This window comes from Podarcis vaucheri (assembly GCF_965113315.1).
Source record: "Podarcis vaucheri genome assembly, chromosome: 11".
NCBI classification, from domain to species: Eukaryota; Metazoa; Chordata; class Lepidosauria; order Squamata; family Lacertidae; genus Podarcis; species Podarcis vaucheri.
Genome location: NC_138749.1, coordinates 64,908,092 through 64,925,970, shown reverse-complemented (window position 1 = coordinate 64,925,970; position 17,879 = coordinate 64,908,092). Strand labels below are relative to the sequence as shown.

At 42.8% G+C, this 17,879-nt stretch overlaps 1 protein-coding gene across 12 annotated transcripts in view; it reads right to left on the bottom strand.

Annotated features, from left to right (window-relative positions):
* Positions 1-17,879, bottom strand: part of TRPM3 (transient receptor potential cation channel subfamily M member 3) — a gene marked incomplete at its 5' end in the record, with an annotated part of 445,271 nt that overhangs the window by 98,353 nt on the left and 329,039 nt on the right. For 11 of the 12 annotated variants that reach the window (XM_082241479.1, XM_082241471.1, XM_082241480.1 and 8 more), the window contains one exon: positions 17,277-17,451. In XM_082241479.1, coding sequence (XP_082097605.1) covers positions 17,277-17,451 — 175 coding nt within the window. Of the gene's footprint in view, positions 1-17,073; positions 17,452-17,879 lie in introns of those variants that run through there. The other variant, XM_082241474.1, reaches the window with a different exon arrangement.

Genomic DNA, 17,879 nt, shown 5'->3' with positions numbered 1-17,879 from the left:
TGCACACCTGTTTTTCTCTCTCTCCAGCAATATCATCTAGCACAGCCTTTCTCAACCTGTGGGTCCCCAGGTGTTGTTGAACTACAACCCCCATCACCCCTAGCTAGCAAGGCCAGAGCTCAGGGATGATGGGAGTTGTAGTCCAGCAACATCTGGGGACCCACAGGTTGAGAACTGCTGATCTAGCACTACTGGATTGTATAGACCATGCTTCCTCAAACTTGGCACTCCAGGTGTTTTTGGCCTACAATTCCCATGATCCCTAGCTAGCAGGACCAGTGGTTCAGGGATGATGGGAATTGTAGTCTCAAAACATCTGGACGGCCGAGGTTGAGGAAGCCTGGTGTAGACCATACATTGTAGTCTCAACCATTGCAGTGATGCATTATTAGTATGCAGATGACTTAGCTTTAGAGGAGGCAGTGAATGGATCCATGAGCTCAGTGTCAAACTAAATGAGGGTGAGTAGAATAACGCTTATTACAGTGGTTCTCAACCTGTGGTCCCCAGATGTTGTTGGACTACAACTCCCATCATCCCTGAGCTCTGGCCTTGCTAGCTAGGGGTGATGGGAGTTGTAGTTCAACAACATCTGGGGACCAACAGGTTGAGAAAGGCTGGCTTAATCCAAGCAATATAAAAATGTTAACAATGGGAGGTGTGATTCCTATTATTGTTATCAATAATAAAATATTGTATTTTTATACCACCCTTCCACTAAACTAATCTCAAGGTAACAAAAATCAAAGCATCACATTTCAAATAACTATGAACCATCTGAAGATCAACAATGCTGAGAACACTAAAATATATTTGCCCTCCAACTGCTTGGGTAAAAAAGTGTATCTTCTTCAATTGGGGCCTAAATATCAAAAGTAAAAAAGCCAGTGGAAAGGAGTTCCATAGTCCACATCCATAGTCCCTCCATACAGTGAAACATAGTAAAGTGATGCTCCTACAGATTGTTCCCCCCCCATTTTTAAAATTAATTTTCCAAAAAAAATTTAGACACACAAACAAACAAACAAACATACATCCTAATTGTAATTAAACCAATCTTAATAACATTGTCAAGTGACTTCCTCAAATCCCCCTGGTTGAATTTCATTGTATATCATTTTAACAGTTTTCCAAAATCTTTCTTCTCGAAAGAATTTTAACTTGATCACTTAACATTTTTCAATCTTTCTAATCTAGCTTTAAACATCTTAATTCCTATTTAAATCCTAAAACTATCTCATATTTGCAAGCTTTTCCAGTTTCCAACTTAGTTTTTTCTGAAACAAAACCATTTTTCTTATCTAGTTTGTACAATTCATTGATCTGGTGATAATGTAACCAATTTTTCTTATCTTTGATTTGATTTGATCAAATGGTTTTAATTTATAACCTTCTTTGTCTTCCAATAACAGGTCTGAATATCTCAACCACTTGGTTTCCATATTTAACTTTTTCTGGGCCTTCATCTCCATTGGCGAGAGCCATCTGGGTGTCTTCCTTTCTAAGAGATCTTTATATTTTATCCGCACATTAAACAGAGATTTCCTAATTACATGGTTTTTAAAAGCATTATGGGCCTTTAAAAGCCCATATGCATGCCACAAATATGCATGCCATACCATAAATATGCATGCCATCCAAACACATTGTCAAATCCCTCCAGATCTAAATCATCGGTGTCTTCTAGTTGTATCCATTCCTTAATCCAGCAAAGCGCAGCTGCTTCAAAATAGATCTTCAAATCTGGCAGGGAAAATCCCCCTCTTTCTTTAGAGTCTGTTAGTAATTTATATTTAATTCTGGGTTTTCCCCCCTGCCAGATGAATCTAGATAAAGCTTTCTGCAATTCTTTAAAACATTTCACATTGTCTATAATTGGGAGGGCTTGAAACAGAAATAATATCTTTGGCAATACATTCATCTTAACCACCGAAATCCGGCCCATTAATGACAATTTTAAATCTGACCATACCTCTAGATCTCTCTTAATTTCATTCCATAGTTTCTCATAGTTAGCTTTATATAAATTCAAAATTTTCCCTGGCAAATTGACTCCCAGATACTTAACTTTTTTCACAAAATCTAAGCCCTTCTTTTCTTGTAATAATTTTCTTTCATCATTATCCAGATTTTTCTCTAATACTTTGGTTTTGCTCTTATTTAACTTAAATCCCGCTACCTGTCTGAACTCCTGTATCAACTCCAGTGCTTTTACTGCACTGGAGTCTGGATCCTGTAATGTCAGTACTAAATCATCAGCAAAGGCTTTTAATTTATATTGTTTGGATCCTACTGTAATACCTTTAATTTGTTCATCTTTTCTTATCATACTTAACAAGAATCATAGAATCATAGAGTTGGAATAGACCACAAGGGCCATTGAGTCCAACCCCCTGCCAAGCAGGAAACACCATCAGAGCACTCCTGACATATGGTTGTCAAGCCTCTGCTTAAAGACCTCCAAAGCAGGAGACTCCACCACACTCCTTGGCAGCAAATTCCACTGTCAAACAGCTCTTACTGTCAGGAAGTTCTTCCTAATGTTTAGGTGGAATCTTCTTTCTTGTAGTTTGGATCCATTGCTCCTTGTCCGCTTCTCCGGAGCAGCAGAAAACAACCTTTCTCCCTCCTCTATGTGACATCCTTTTATATATTTGAACATGGCTATCATATCACCCCTTAACCTCCTCTTCTCCAGGCTAAACATGCCCAGCTCCCTTAGCCGTTCCTCATAAGGCATCGTTTCCAGGCCTTTGACCATTTTGGTTGCCCTCCTCTGGACACGTTCCAGTTTGTCAGTGTCCTTCTTGAATTGTGGTGCCCAGAACTGGACACAGTACTCCAGGTGAGGTCTGACCAGAGCAGAATACAGTGGCACTATTACTTCCCTTGATCTAGATGCTATACTCCTATTGATGAGGCCCAGAATTGCATTGGCTTTTTTAGCTGCCGCGTCACACTGTTGGCTCATGTCAAGTTTGTGGTCAACCAAGACTCACAGATCCTTTTCACATGTACTGCTCTCAAGCCAGGTGTCCCCCATCATGTATTTGTGCCTCTCATTTTTTTTGCCCAAGTGCAATACTTTACATTTCTCCCTGTTAAAGTTCATCTTGTTTGTTTTTGCCCAGTTCTCTAATCTGTCAAGGTCGTTTTGAAGTGTGATCCTGTCCTCTGGGGTGTTAGCCACACCCCCCCCCCCCAGTTTGGTGTCATCTGCAAATTTGATCAGGAAGACCTCTAGGACCGAAATGAACAACAGAGGGGAAAGTGGGCACCCTTGCCTGGTTCCCTTTTCAATTCTAATTTCCTTCGATACCACATTATTTACAATAATTTTAGCTTTTTGTTCATGATAGATCACATTAATCTCATTTAAAAAGTCTTGACCAACCCCCATACTTTCTAAATCATGTAACATAAAACTCCAAGATACATTGTCAAAGGCTTTCTCCACATCAATAAACATTAACATTGCTTTACAGTTCTTTCTTGCTTCCAACTTTTCCAATATATGTACAACATTCCTAATATTATCTTTCATGTGTCTTCCAGGCAGAAAACTGCCTGGTCCTTATGTATATATTCAGACAGAACCTTCTTTAGCCTGTTAGCCAGTATATTCACAAAGATTTTATAATCCACATTAAGTAGGGAGATTGGTCTGTAATTCTTGACATTGGATCTATCTTGATCTTGTTTTGGAATCAGAGTAATATAAGCTTCCTTCCAGGTTTCAGGTGCTTTGCCCCCTCCTAGAATCATATTGCATACTTCTACCAATGGTTGGATAAGCCAATCTTTCTTATAGTATTTTGCTGATAGACCATCTGGTCCCGGGGCCTTGTCAAGTTGCATTGAGTTTATTGCATATTCCACTTCCTGGCTTGTAATTAGTCCCTTTAGTAGGATCTTTTTATCTTCAGGAATCTTCTGCAAACCATTGGTTTTAATAAATTGCTCAATTTTAGCCTGGTCCTCTTTCTTTTTATACAGTTGTTTGTAATACTTGTGAAAACATTTTCTTATGCCCACAGGGTTCTTCACAGACTTTCCTTCTGTTACAATATTTGTGATAGTACTTGGCTTTTGCCTCTTTTTTAATTGCCAAGCTAAGAGTTTCCAACATTTATTTGCAAAGTTCCTTTGTTTCATCCTCCTTAGGATCCATTATATTTCTAGATTTATAATCTATGAATATTGAATCTGTAAGGCTTTAATTTACTTTTGTATCTGCAAATTCTTTGGGTTACCTCTAAGCCTCTTCTCTTTGTCTTTTAGTTGTTCCAAAATTTTATCTTTTTTCTCATTCTGTGTCTTTTTCCTAATTGAATTTTGTTGAATGAGAAATCCTCTCATTACTGCTTTGCTGGCATCCCAAATAACCCTTGTTTCCGTTCCCTGATTCATATTAATTTCGAAATAATCCTTTAAGGCTTTTTGGGCTTTATTTACAATTTGGGTACTCCTCAACAAATCATCATTCATTCTCCATATGAAGGAACCCTGTAAGGACATTTTCAGATCCATAAAACTGCATTGCGGTCTGAGCAAGTTTTAGGGCAAATTTCCGTTTTTAATACTTTAGGAACCAAGTCTCCTACAGATTCTTGGGCTCCAAATATTTAGGGGATTATAAACAGGGCGCAGCAACTATGGGGCGGCCAGTGCAGTGGTTTTAGGGTATACCGTATGTTACATGCCTGCATTGAAGGATCAGGTTCAGAGGTTGATGTAGCTGCTGGAGTCAGACCCAGCATTTCTCGAGGCCCCTCGACTGTCCTCAGGTCCGGATATCCCCAGCCGATGTGGACAGACTCCTCCGAGCTGGAAAGCCCACCACCTGTCCTTTTGACCCGTGCCCGTCTTGGCTGATTAGAGCATGTCCAGATGAGGTGCAGGCCCCCCTGGGGGATATCATCAATTTGTCCCTTGGCACCGGGATATTCCCAGGGGAACTGAAGGAGGCAGTGGTGCGCCCGCTCTTAAAGAAAACATCATTAGATCCCTTAGATCTATCCAATTACCGCCCGGTTTCAAATCTTCCATTCCTGGGTAAGGTGCTTGAGAGAGCGGTTGCTGAACAGCTTGGTAGGTTTCTGGATGAAACATCGGCTCTGGATCCATTCCAGTCCGGCTTCTGCACTGGTCATGGGACCGAGACGGCTCTGGTCGCCCTAACAGATGATCTCCACAGGCAGCTGGATCGAGGCGGGTTGGGGCTGCTGATTCTTCTAGACCTGTCAGCAGCCTTCAACATGGTCAATCACGAACTCCTGGAACACCGCCTTGCCAACGTGGGGATCCAGGGCACAGTCCTTCAATGGCTGCGCTCGTTTCTCTCTGGTCGGGGACAGAGGGTGGCGCTTGGGGGGGAATTGTCATCGTGCCACTCCTTGGTGTGTGGAGTGCCTCAGGGTGCGATACTCTCCCCGATGCTTTTTAACATCTTTATGCGCCCCCTCGCCCAGCTTGTCCGGAGTTTTGGGCTGGGTTGCCATCAGTATGCCGATGACACCCAACTCTGTTGATGGACGGCCGCCCTGACTCAGCCCCGGACACACTGACCAGATGCTTGGAAGCTGTGGCTGGATGGTTACGTGGAAGCCGGTTGAAGTTAAATCCTTCGAAGACAGAGGTCCTCTGGCCAGGTCAGGATGGTATGGGGATGAGGGACCAACTCCCTTCTCTTGTGGGGGCCCAATTAGTGCCAGCACTGTCCGTTAAGAGTTTGGGTGTAATCTTCGATACCTCCCTCTCTATGGAGGCGCAGATTACAGCTATAACAAAGGCAGCATTTTTTCATCTCCGCCAAGCTAAGCAGCTGGCTCCTTATCTCTCTCGCCCTGACCTAGCCACTGTGATCCATGCGATCGTCACCTCCAGACTGGATTATTGTAACTCGCTCTACGTAGGGCTGCCCTTGAGGCTGACCCAGAAACTCCAGCGGGTGCAGAATGCTGCAGCGAGACTCCTTACGGGGTCTTCGCTGCGAGATCACATTCACCCGGTGCTATACCAGCTGCACTGGCTCCCGGTGGAGTACAGGATCAGGTTTAAGGTGCTGGTTTTAACCTTTAAAGCCCTATACGGCCTAGGACCCTTGTACCTACGGGACCGCCTCTCCTGGTATGTCCCACAGAGGAACTTATGGTCTGCAAATAAAAACATCCTGAAGGTCCCAGGCCACAGGAGGTTAGGCTGGCCTCAACTAGAGCCAGGGCTTTTTCGGCTGTGGCTCCAATCTGGTGGAACGCTCTGTCACAAGAGACTAGGGCCCTGCGGGACTAGACATCTTTCCGCAGGGCCTGCAAGACAGAGCTGTTCCACCAGGCCTTTGGTCAGGGCGCAGCCTGACTCCCTCCTCTGGCAATCTGCACAGAATTTTGCTTAACGGTTGCCACCAATTTGATTTTAATTAATTTTTATAATTAAATGTTTTTAGAATGTTGGATTATTTGATTATTGTTAGCCGCCCTGAGCCCGGCTTCGGCTGGGGAGGGCGGGATATAAATAAAATTTATTAATTATTATTATTATTATTCTCCAAGATTCAGAGGCAGTGATCATGACCAAAACCACCATGTGCTAGCTTAAAGAGAGAGATGATCTAGCCGCTATGATGCCTACTGTATCTTGGTAACACACAGTTTTTAACAGTATTCATATTGATAAAGGGTGGGCCATATATATTTTAAACAACAAAACCGATAATAGTAGCTATAATTTGCAGTAACAAGACCTGAAGATCCAAGGCTGGCTAAGGCTGGGCTAGAGGGACATAAAATAAATGTCGTCCATTTTTCACATTTTAGCCCTCCAAATACTTAGATATTTCCCATGCCAGTCAAGAAGCCTGGCATGGGGGAATTTAAAAATATTGTTAAGGGAATCACTTATCCCCATTTAGGGTGGGTGGCTTTGCTTCACAGAAGTTTGACACCAGAACAAACTGCTCTATGAATATTAGTTCTTGTTCCAGATTTCCTAACTGTGAAATGGTCAGTCAGCAATACTATTCATTTGCTTACTTGGAAGCCGCACTGCCAATCCTAATACATGATGAACTTCTGTTGGATTTAACAATTCAGAAAAATGTATCCCTTGAAGTGTAAAAGCTGTCAAACTGTGGTAGCTGTTTTCTCATTTAAAATCTCATTCTTTCTCATCTTCTTAAATGCATCACATTCTGTAGTAAAAGCAAATGAAATCAAATAGGGAATAGGATCCACTGAAGCTGTTCAGAAATCGTTTTCCACATTGCCAAAAGCTGCGCCTAGAATCATAATAGAGTTGGAAGGAACCGAAAGGATCACCTCTGCAAGCAGGAATTCCCCGGTAACATGGCTTGGTTTCTGATGGCATTGTGGCCCTGGGCAATTGGCAGGTGGGCGGCTCCACCTGCTTGTGACCCTTGGCTGTGGAGAGTGGGCAGAATAAGAGTCTGACCCACGGGTCGTACCTGGTCCCCCACTTTCATGGCCATGTTCTGCTGTGTGTGACTTCAGAGATGTTCTAGGCCAGCTGTTGTTGGCAGGAGAAGGCTGCTCAAGGTAGGCCTCTTGCCTGACCCAACAGGGCACTCTCTGGGCCGACAGGGGAAGGAGTCATCATTCTAATCATCCCTCCATTGGTGTTGCTTACAATTGCCATCGCCTAAAGAGATTCCTCCGAATATAACCAGAGTCAAACTCTTTACAGCTGGGGCATCATTAAAATGATTGAAAAAAATGAGCATAATTGCTGACAAATATTAGAGGAATGAGAACAAGAGTCTAAGGACTGATGCTGGGAGATCTGTGAGCAATCTCCTAGTCATTCTCCCAAACAAAATCTCCCAACACCAAGCTCCTGGGGTGGGGCAAGAGACGGCCTTCCTGCCCCCTCACCCTTCCCAAATGGGAAAGCAGCAAGTGAAGGGTGGAATTTGATAGTTCTGCAATAAACTATTCAGCCCCTTTCTTTTAAAAAAGAAAAGAAAAGGGGGACATTCTTTAGCCTTCCACTAACTACTTTCTTCAGATACAAATTAATACTGATTAATATTTTGTTTCACCTGTCTTGCAAATGTCAAAGAGAGTCATATGTAGCCAGCAAACAGCTTACACTGATATTTCCAAACTGTGTTCCTAGGAGCACTGGGGTTCCTTAAAAGGCATCTTTTGATGAAAAGATGAATAATGGCAGGCCAGGTTCCCTGGAAGAAAGCTTATCTACCTGTATTACCAAACCTGCCTTGAAATACGCAGCCAACAGGGAGAGTCAGGGTCGTTCTAGGACACATTCTCAATTTCCACAGCGAGTTACCTAGGCTCTATCTGACCTGGCCAGGGTCCTCCTGAAAATTCAGCTGTTTCCCAGCAGACAATTGATGTGGACCCTAAGGGTAAGCAACTTTAAAACCACGGGCTTAAAGTGATGAAAAGTGCAGCTATTTTACCTGCAGTAAAACTGTAGTTGTTCACCATGTGAATAGCACACCTCCATTTCTTGTTGAGTGTAGCCTTTTGCAGAGGGGTTAAAAATCACCAGACATTCATGAGCTAAGAACAGATTTGTCGGACCCATGTCCTTATTTTGGGTCGGCAATCAGCAGAGGAAAAGCCTATGCTGGTTTCTTAATTTCTATTGCAGCCACTCTGCCTAGTCTCATAGAAACCACAGGTGTAGTTAATTGAATAAACTAGATTGGACTAATTTTACCAAATTAGGTGATATGTGCAAAGGGAACCTTAAAAAGGTAGCATGCTATATTTTCAAGTTAAAAAAGAAAATGTTTCACGTGCCATGGAGTGGGAATGCAGAGTGGTCAATAAAAAGAAGGAACTGTGCCACTCCATTGCCAGAGGTGGCAGGGAGCATGCTGGGTAGCGCCATGCGGGCAGACCTGTCATCCAAATAGCTGAGTCCTGACTGGGTTTAAAGGGCCCACAACTGGGCAGAACAGTACAGGTACATAGCAGCTTTCAATTTGGTATGATAAGGAAAAGATCGGTTTGGTAGCTGAAGAACTTTCAAGCCCCACTGAAGTTGGGCCCGAAGCTGCTTTGCAACTGGCACTGCCCAACTTCCGGCTCACTGAGCTTGCGGGCTTCTCCACACCTCCTCTTGTTCTGCCCAAGAAAAGCACTTTTTAGCTTTTGGAGCAAATGGTGATGGGGTGTTCCACAGACTGCTCTTTGTTCCAACTGAAAGCTAAAGAGTGGGTTTTCCCTGAGAAAAGAGCGGGGCCAGGGGAAAATGGCCCAGTCCAGGCCTAGAAAGCTCTGGTCAGGCAGAAAACCGCTCAGACCTCAGCTTTCTAGGGGCGCGACAAGCAGAAGTGTGGATGAATCCTCGATAGAAATCAGGGGTGCCAACTCCTAGGGGCTCAGACCTTTTGGGGGCCCCAATATTATTATTTTTTGGGGGGTGGCCCCTAATGTTCCAAATGATCAGGAGGTGGAGGAGGCTGAGCATGGAACATTCCCTGGCCAGCAGCTCCTCCTGCTCCTGCCACATAAGGGAAAGATGGGCAAAGCTTCCCCTGACTGGTGGTGGCAGCAGGAGGAAGAGGAGCCACCAAGTCATTATGCCACCGTGTTCTGCTCTGCTCCTGGCTCCTCCCAACATCCTGATGTCACATGCATGCCATCGATCTTCAGCACAACCTGAGGCCTTTTATAAAACCATATATTATAAATTGTAAGTCTCCAGTGCCCTTTCTCCAAGGAAAAATGACACTGTAACACTGCCCCAGAACCTCCATCATGTCTGGAAAGTGAGAAATATGAAGCAATTAGCCACCTGCCTGGAATTATGTAAGAGTCCCTCTGTGTGTGTGTGTGTGAGAGAGAGAGAGAGAGAGCGCGCACATATTTTGAAACCAGGCAATATCCCAGTGATGGAGCATGTCCCCCAAACATGTGGTGCAGAATTCTTCAAAGTAGTATTTATATCACCAAGTTTCTTTAACCTAATACTAATTTTAGCTTAGTATCCTTTAGACAAACTAGAGAATCCTCTGGGTAAAATCATCCTGGTTAGAGGCAGAGATGGGCTGCTCTTTTGCAGGCAGGCCATTTGCATAATTTGCTATGTGACCTGCCACTTAGCTTTTTGCCTTCATGAAATAAACTCAGTTTATATTGTGATGCTTCTAGGCCACTGGCAAGACTTGGCATTTTCAAGTGCAATTTATTGGTGGTTCATTGAAGCAGAAATAATTGTAAGCAGGAACAGATTGAGGGAAAGCCTTCTGTTCTTTTATAAAACAAACCATACATAACTAAAGCACAAACTGGTCTCTGCTGTCAGCTAAGGGGCTGCACCCCCTGCCTGCCAGAAAGAACTTCCAGGCAAGGAGGAGACCCACGGAGCCTCATCCACTGGTGCTCCCCCTTCCATCTCCATTTCTCTTTTGCCCTTTTACAGTGTGCCATTAAACAATAATGAAGCACACTTTGTGTAAGTTCAAGTAATTTAGGTCAAAGATCAACATACTGAAATCTGATTATGCTCCTCCAAATTATAGGAGCAATCCATTTAAGGGGTTTTGCAATCTACTTGTTTGAAATACAACAAAAATGTAACACCTCCCATGTCATCCATGTTAGTGGTATGGAAGCATTACAGTGACTGAGCTTTTAAAAATTTCATTAACTGCAAAAAAGTATCCATGTTTGTTCTTTCTTTTTTGGGTGATGGATTTCACCTTTCTTGGCCGATGTGTAGGTGGCCATTCTAATTATATAATGCTACAACAGCACACTGAGGATATAACATTAAAAGTCCATCAAAAAATTGCATTTACACTGCATATTGGCTAAAAGTGAGAATGTACCCTATTTTGCTTATTATGCTATTCAAGACACATACCTTTGCAGCATTAAAATGATAATGTGTACAAAAGCAGTAGAAAGACTATACCAATGGAAAAAACCAATACCTACGGCTTAGAAATATTTGTGTAGCCATACTACTTTTGTGATGGCTTTTAAACATTTTCTTTTCACTGCGGATCTTCATGTGAACCAGCCTCGTGCTACAATTACTCTTACTGGTCTGGATCCTGCAGTCTAGTTTGGCAGCCTTTCCCCTGACCTTCCTCCCCTGCCCCAAGGATGCAAGTTGGCTAGATTGGCCTCTTACGTAACTCGCATTAACGGTCTGCAGAGATATAGAAATATATCTTTGTATTTCACACACAACCATGTTTGCTATCAAGGGTAGCCTTTTCAATAATGGCTCTTTGTTAAGTATATCTCTATAGGTATTTCTCTCAGGGCCAACCTAGATGCCACATTTCTCATTGCTGCCCCCACCGCCACTGTTTGTTTTGTTTCTTGAAATACATGTCATAACTGAGAACAAAAGTGAGAGAGACAGGCCAACAGAGACAGAGGGACTGACTTTAATTCATTCTAGCCAGACTAAAATACCCAAGATTCCAAACAGGGATGGGTGAATCTATCAATTTCAGTTTCTCTAAGCTTCGTTTATTTGTTTATTTAATTTATATTTTATAGCCTACAGTACAAAAATGAGGGTGACATAGGAAGCTACCTTATTACAAAGTCCAACTACTGGCCAGCTAGGTCAGTGTTATCTACACGCAGTGGCTCTCCAAGGTTTCAGACAGGGGTCTCTACCAACTCTGCCTGATAATGCCAGGGATTAAATCTGAGAACTTTGGGAAATTGCTCTCTCTGCTCTAGTCAAGCCAAAGGAAAGCTACAGTAATGCTTGTTGTGAGACAAGTCTGAACAAGAAGGAAAGCATGGAATGATACTGATCCTTCATCCAAATTCAATCTTCTCCCAACAATCATCTATATCTATATATCAATATAATATCTGTGTTAGCAAGAGTGTTGCTTGGGTGAAAGCAACCAAGAATTGGTGAACAGGGTGGATTTGGGGCCATATTAGTTCCAGGATTGTGAAGTTTCTGTGGCAGCTGTTGCAACAGGATATAGTTGAACTGGAGGTGCATAACGGAAGTACAAACAAGAGCACATGGGGGAACTGACCTCCAGTCAGGAACCTCTTCAGTTCTCCTACATATGAAATTAAAGCACTTTGGAGTTACAAAAAGCCACATGGCAATTAAGCATTTTGGAACCCCTGAAACACTGAATCTGGAGGGGAATGTGCAAAATGGTCTTTGCTAAATGCTTAGGTCAGTGATCCTAGCTGTAACTCAAAAGGCAAATAAGCGCTTAGAAGTAGTTTATTTCAATAACATCACTTTTTAACACAAGAAAAAAATATTTGCAGGACCAGTGGCTGGATGAGTTCATTTGGCAATCTAGTTCTACGCCAAACACACTAGAAAACCAAAATCCCAGTAGAATGGCTCTTTTATTTGCTCTGGCAGATTCAGTAGACAAATGACAGGACTTTGGCATCCTTCTCTCTTACATGGAAATCTCTTTTGAACTGGTGCCCTGCATCAAAGAGGATAATGTACACAGCACTAAATTGCATTGCCATCTTTCAGCTGTGAAGCCTGCTACACTGTAATGAACAGATGAGTTGCAGGATCTGGTCCACAGCCAATTCTAAATCACAGCCAATTCTAAATCATTTAGTCAGTTGTCACCAGATGACTTCAGCTTTTTCTTTTTCTTTTTTTTGTCTGAGAAAAGCAGTAGCAACTCCCAGTTCTGTGATTCTATTCACAGTGGTTTTTCCTGATGAGGTTTGGAAATACAAAAAACCACAACACTATTTCATAAGCTTTCCCCTTGTCTCCCCATCCTGCTGCTATTTATTTGCACCTCCAGACCAATCCTTCAAAGTCACCACATGAACTTTTCTTTAGAAAGCCTCGGAGGTAGAAGTGGATGCTCTGAAAATGACTATATAACTGTGGGTTTCCTTTGTCCCTTTGGTACCATCATGTGTGCAAAAGGAAATATTGCAACAGGATTAGCAGAAAGCAGTGAAGACACATTTGTGAAATTAAACAGTGCATCCTCACAGAGCTCTTCCTTTCATGACATTTAAAACTTTGTGTCAATGGAACCAAATTGCTGGAAGTTATGCATATTCACATTTTTTAAAAAAATGTTGTGTGCCATTATTCCACATCCAAGATTCAGGTCCTTCAAAGAGCTATGATCTCTGACAAGGACTGGAATGACACACAGCAATGAATGGGAAGAAAGGCATGGAGATTTCAGAGAAGTGAAGTGTGTCTAATGGTTAAAACGGACATGCTTGGAAGACCCATTGATAATATTCATGGAAAATTAGGTGTGTGGGAAATCCCTCTGATCAGGCATGAAACACTGAAATTGATTACAAAGCCAGTTGAAAATGCTCAGATGTGGATTCACATCTGTCTTCTCTCAAACACATGCATGCGTGTATACACTCAGGTGCATGGACGCACATATGTGGCTTATCCACACTTCCTCTGGTTCCACTGCTTCCCCCAGGGAAAACTGCTCTTTTGTGCTCAATCATAGCAAACAGCAATTTGGGTTTTCTCCAAAGGAAAGGGCCCAGGGGGAAACTTTTTGGACGTGTGCTTTCTAAGCACAAGACAAGTGGCTCTCCATTGGCTGGGACTAATCCCTGCAATGTCAGTGACCTGAGACAGAATGGGGCCATTGTAGGCCTGCTCCAGCACCAGAAGAGGAATAGGAGCATGAGGTTAGGATACGGCAGCCAGAGGAAAAGAGGCCACTGACTACCATACTGATCACTAGGCAACCTGCTTCTGGCTGACGGTTCATTCTCAGTCTTCTCTCAGCAACCATGATAGTGAGATACGTAAATAAACAGCAGTGTAAAGAACATGGACAGTGTTCAGGATCCTCAATTATGCACCATCTTGAGAGAGGAGGTGGGGGGTGTATACAATGCTCATAGTCTTTGTAGGCAATTTTTAAAAGCATAATGTGCATATATATGCATATGTGCGATTGATACACCCCCCACACCAATGTGGCGTGGGTGGCACTGTGGGTTAAACCACAGAGTCTAGGACTTGCCGATAAGAAGGTCGGCAGTTCGAATCCCCATGACGGGGTGAGCTCCCGTTGCTCGGTCCCTGCTCCTGCCAACCTAGCAGTTGAAAAGCACGTCAAAGTACAAGTAGACAAATAGGTACTGCTCTGGCAGGAAGGTAAACGGCATTTCCATGCGCTGCTCTGGTTCGCCAGAAGCAGCTTAGTCATGCTGGCCACATGACCCGGAAGCTGCATGCCGGCTCCCTCGGCCAATAAAGCGAGATGAGCGCCGCAACCCCAGAGTCGGCCACGACTGGACCTAATGGTCAGGGGTCCCTTTACCTTTTATAAAACGAATGCATAATTAAAATACACAATAACAAATCCACAGGGTCATTAAAAGGTATTTAATTAAAAAATACAATAAAACAAATAACCAGAAAGCATAACAATTAAAACAGTTAAAACAATAAAACCAGAAGTTCCATTCAGGGGGAATGCTTGCCTAAATAGGTGACTTTTCAGAAGCTGGCAGAATGGCAACACCAAGAGGTCCTCTTGTATTTCTTGTATTGCAGAAATGAATCTTTGCCCTTTAAGTTATGGTTATACACTTGACTTTGCTTATGGATTTTGTGCACATGACTGGTATTCTTGAAAGCACTTCCACATCCCAGGAAGAGGCCAACTAGATGAGCATGCATATGTGCAAAGTTGGAGTGAAAAGCCTGTTCAGGGGGAGAAAAGGCTACGGCTGGCCCTAGATGTTATAGGGTAGGTGGCAGTGATTCTTTGGGTTGGATAATATAGGGCACTAAAGGTAGGGTAAGGGCCAAGGCAGGAACCAGAGTGGAAGCAACAAAGATACAAACCATCAAGTAGCTCTGGTTTTATCTTCAAACACCATCTCATCAATCATCCCCTCCAAGACATTTCCCTAGAAACCATGCTCCATTCTCATTCATGTATGAAGTTAGTACCTTTGTGTCTTCCTGCAAGGAGGCAATTAAGGTACTGAAACAAACAGCTTGATACTATCGATTCTAAGCAGAGATGCAACTATCTGAGCTGTGAACAGGACATGCTCAGGACAGCCAAGTGCCTAACAACTAGAAAATGTGGCTTGTCTTGGAGAGATCTTGAGGATCCTTGAACCTGCAGAGTTGCAGCTGTCTGTCTGTCAACAGACAGAAATATTTTTAAAAAATTAAAAAATTATTTGTCTGTGCCTTAGGGGATGACTGACTGGGGATGATGGCCCATTATTTATTTTTGGTGTGGTTTTACTGTTTTTAGTACTTAAGAGATACTTCCTGGTTAATGCATTCACCAAGGGCCAGCACTAAAGCAGCAATGTGGATTCATTTCCTCCATAAATGAAATGAATTAAGAATTAAAACATACTTTGTAAAACTTTCACAACATTCTGTCCCAGTACTTATTTTTGCATTTTATACTGTTTGCAGCTAAAATAGTGTTTTGCTTTCAGGCTGGTATCTTTAGCATTTTCAAGCAGGTGATTCAACATCTACAATGATGTGTTAAGCGATGCAAACGTTTTCTTGAATGGACATAGATGGAATTATAGGAGATGTTCAAATGAAGTGGAAAAGCACAACTGGAAAGTAAAAGGCTAGCTCTGAGAAAAAAATATTTTCAAGAATCTGTGCCTAAAAGCCTGGTTTTATTATCATTCTAGACAAACAAAGGTTTCATTTGCTTTTTGTGTCATTGCTTTTCTTAGTGATAAAAGCACTGCAAAGGGAGGCAGGCATTCTGGACACCTGAGGGCATTTTCATGAAGGAGATGACAATGAAGATGGACTTGGCTAATGAACAGAGCAAAACTATTAGATTGGTAAGGAAGAACAGAAGGAGAGCATCCTGAACTGGTGCTCAATATATTATACTATTTTTTGTTCACAGAAAGCACAGCATTCAACGCTTGCTGGCAATAATCCTACTTGGGAATTTCTGCACCACAGTCACCAGAGGTCTCAGGGGATTAGCATACATTGTCCTGTTTAACTCTGCAGGACATCTCTTTAGTGTTTCTAGAGCAAAGGTTTGGCCTTTGGCCATCTTAATTACAGAACTGGATATATCCCATTGCAACACCTTGAACAGTATGAAGAGAAACACTCACATAAAAATGCAGTATTTGCTAGTAAATAGAGGAAGACTGTATTGCATTTGGCTCCACAGAGCAGTAGAGTGGGGCAATAAGGGAGGTAGCTGACCTACAGGAATATCAGCAGTCCTTAATAACCCAGTTACCAGAACCACAAAAGCAACATGTGTACTCTATGGGAATGGTCAGCAAGAAGTATTAGATCAAATAAAATAAAAGGATGACTTTCTGTGTGAAAACGGCCTGGCTTGAGAGCAGTACATGTGAAAAGGATCTAGGAGTCTTGGTTGACCACAAACTTGACATGAGCCAACAGTGTGACGCGGCAGCTAAAAAAGCCAATGCAATTCTGGGTTGCATCAATAGGAGTATAGCATCTAGATCAAGGGAAGTAATAGTGCCACTGTATTCTGCTCTGGTCAGACCTCACCTGGAGTACTGTGTCCAGTTCTGGGCACCACAGTTCAAGAAGGACACTGACAAACTGGAACGTGTCCAGAGGAGGGCAACCAAAATGGTCAAAGGCCTGGAAACGATGCCTTATGAGGAACAGCTAAGGGAGCTGGGCATGTTTAGCCTGGAGAAGAGGAGGTTAAGGGGTGATATGATAGCCATGTTCAAATATATAAAAGGATGTCACATAGAGGAGGGAGAATGGTTGTTTTCTGCTGCTCCAGAGAAGCGGACACGGAGCAATGGATCCAAACTACAAGAAAGAAGATTCCACCTAAACATTAGGAAGAACTTCCTGACAGTAAGAGCTGTTTGACAGTGGAATTTGCTGCCAAGGAGTGTGGTGGAGTCTCCTGCTTTGGAGGTCTTTAAGCAGAGGCTTGACAACCATATGTCAGGAGTGCTCTGATGGTGTTTCCTGCTTGGCAGGGGGTTGGACTCGATGGCCCTTGTGGTCTCTTCCAACTCTATGATTCTATGATTCTATGATTCAAGCAGTAGTTCTAACCTGCCAGCTACAGTTAAACCTCCAGTCAGGCAGAAGAAAATAAATGCATGCATGATATTGGCGTCTTCACTTAAGTGATTGTGGAATTATGGATTATGTTAATAGGTGGTATTGCCCATTAATCATCGGCTATAATGTTTATCCCCAATTAATACTTCTGCTGTTACTGAAATAAATCAACATCAGAATGCAAATGATTCCAAAGAAGGATTTATCTTAACAAAGTATTCTGGCAAGTGACTCACCCTCCTTCTTCGGAGTACTTGTGACCAAATGCCAGGATGTCAGATGCCCGCCCACTGCCATCACAAACTACAACAGGAACTGGAGGAGTGTCACGTAAATATTCAAGGACGATGGAAATTACATTGGGTCCTCCTTCCACAATGAGAGCCACCACTGGGACACCTTGCCCAATCCCTGCAGAGAAACAAACAAACAAAAGAAAAACAAAGCCAGCAAATCAAAGAAAATAGAGAAAAAGAAGGAAACAAACTGAAATGATGGACTACACAATTAAGACAAAGTAGCATTATGTGACCATCCTATCCATCTGTATTAGACTCCAGATTACATGCTGAGGAGAAGACTTTGCAAAGGATGGTATAATGAATTCCTCCACAGTCACTAGGGTGGAATTCGGCCATATCCACACACAGCATCTCTGGGAAAAATAATCTCCCCCTCTAACATGTATTAATAGATGGTGTCGTGATGTCAGGCATTTTCCCTGCTCCTTCCCCTGCTGCTCTCTTGGCTGTCCCTGGGCAACCACAATTGCAAGAGAGTGGACGATGGAAAGATCTGGAGGGGGAAGATCCTTTCAGCAGCAGACTTGTGTGTTTCAT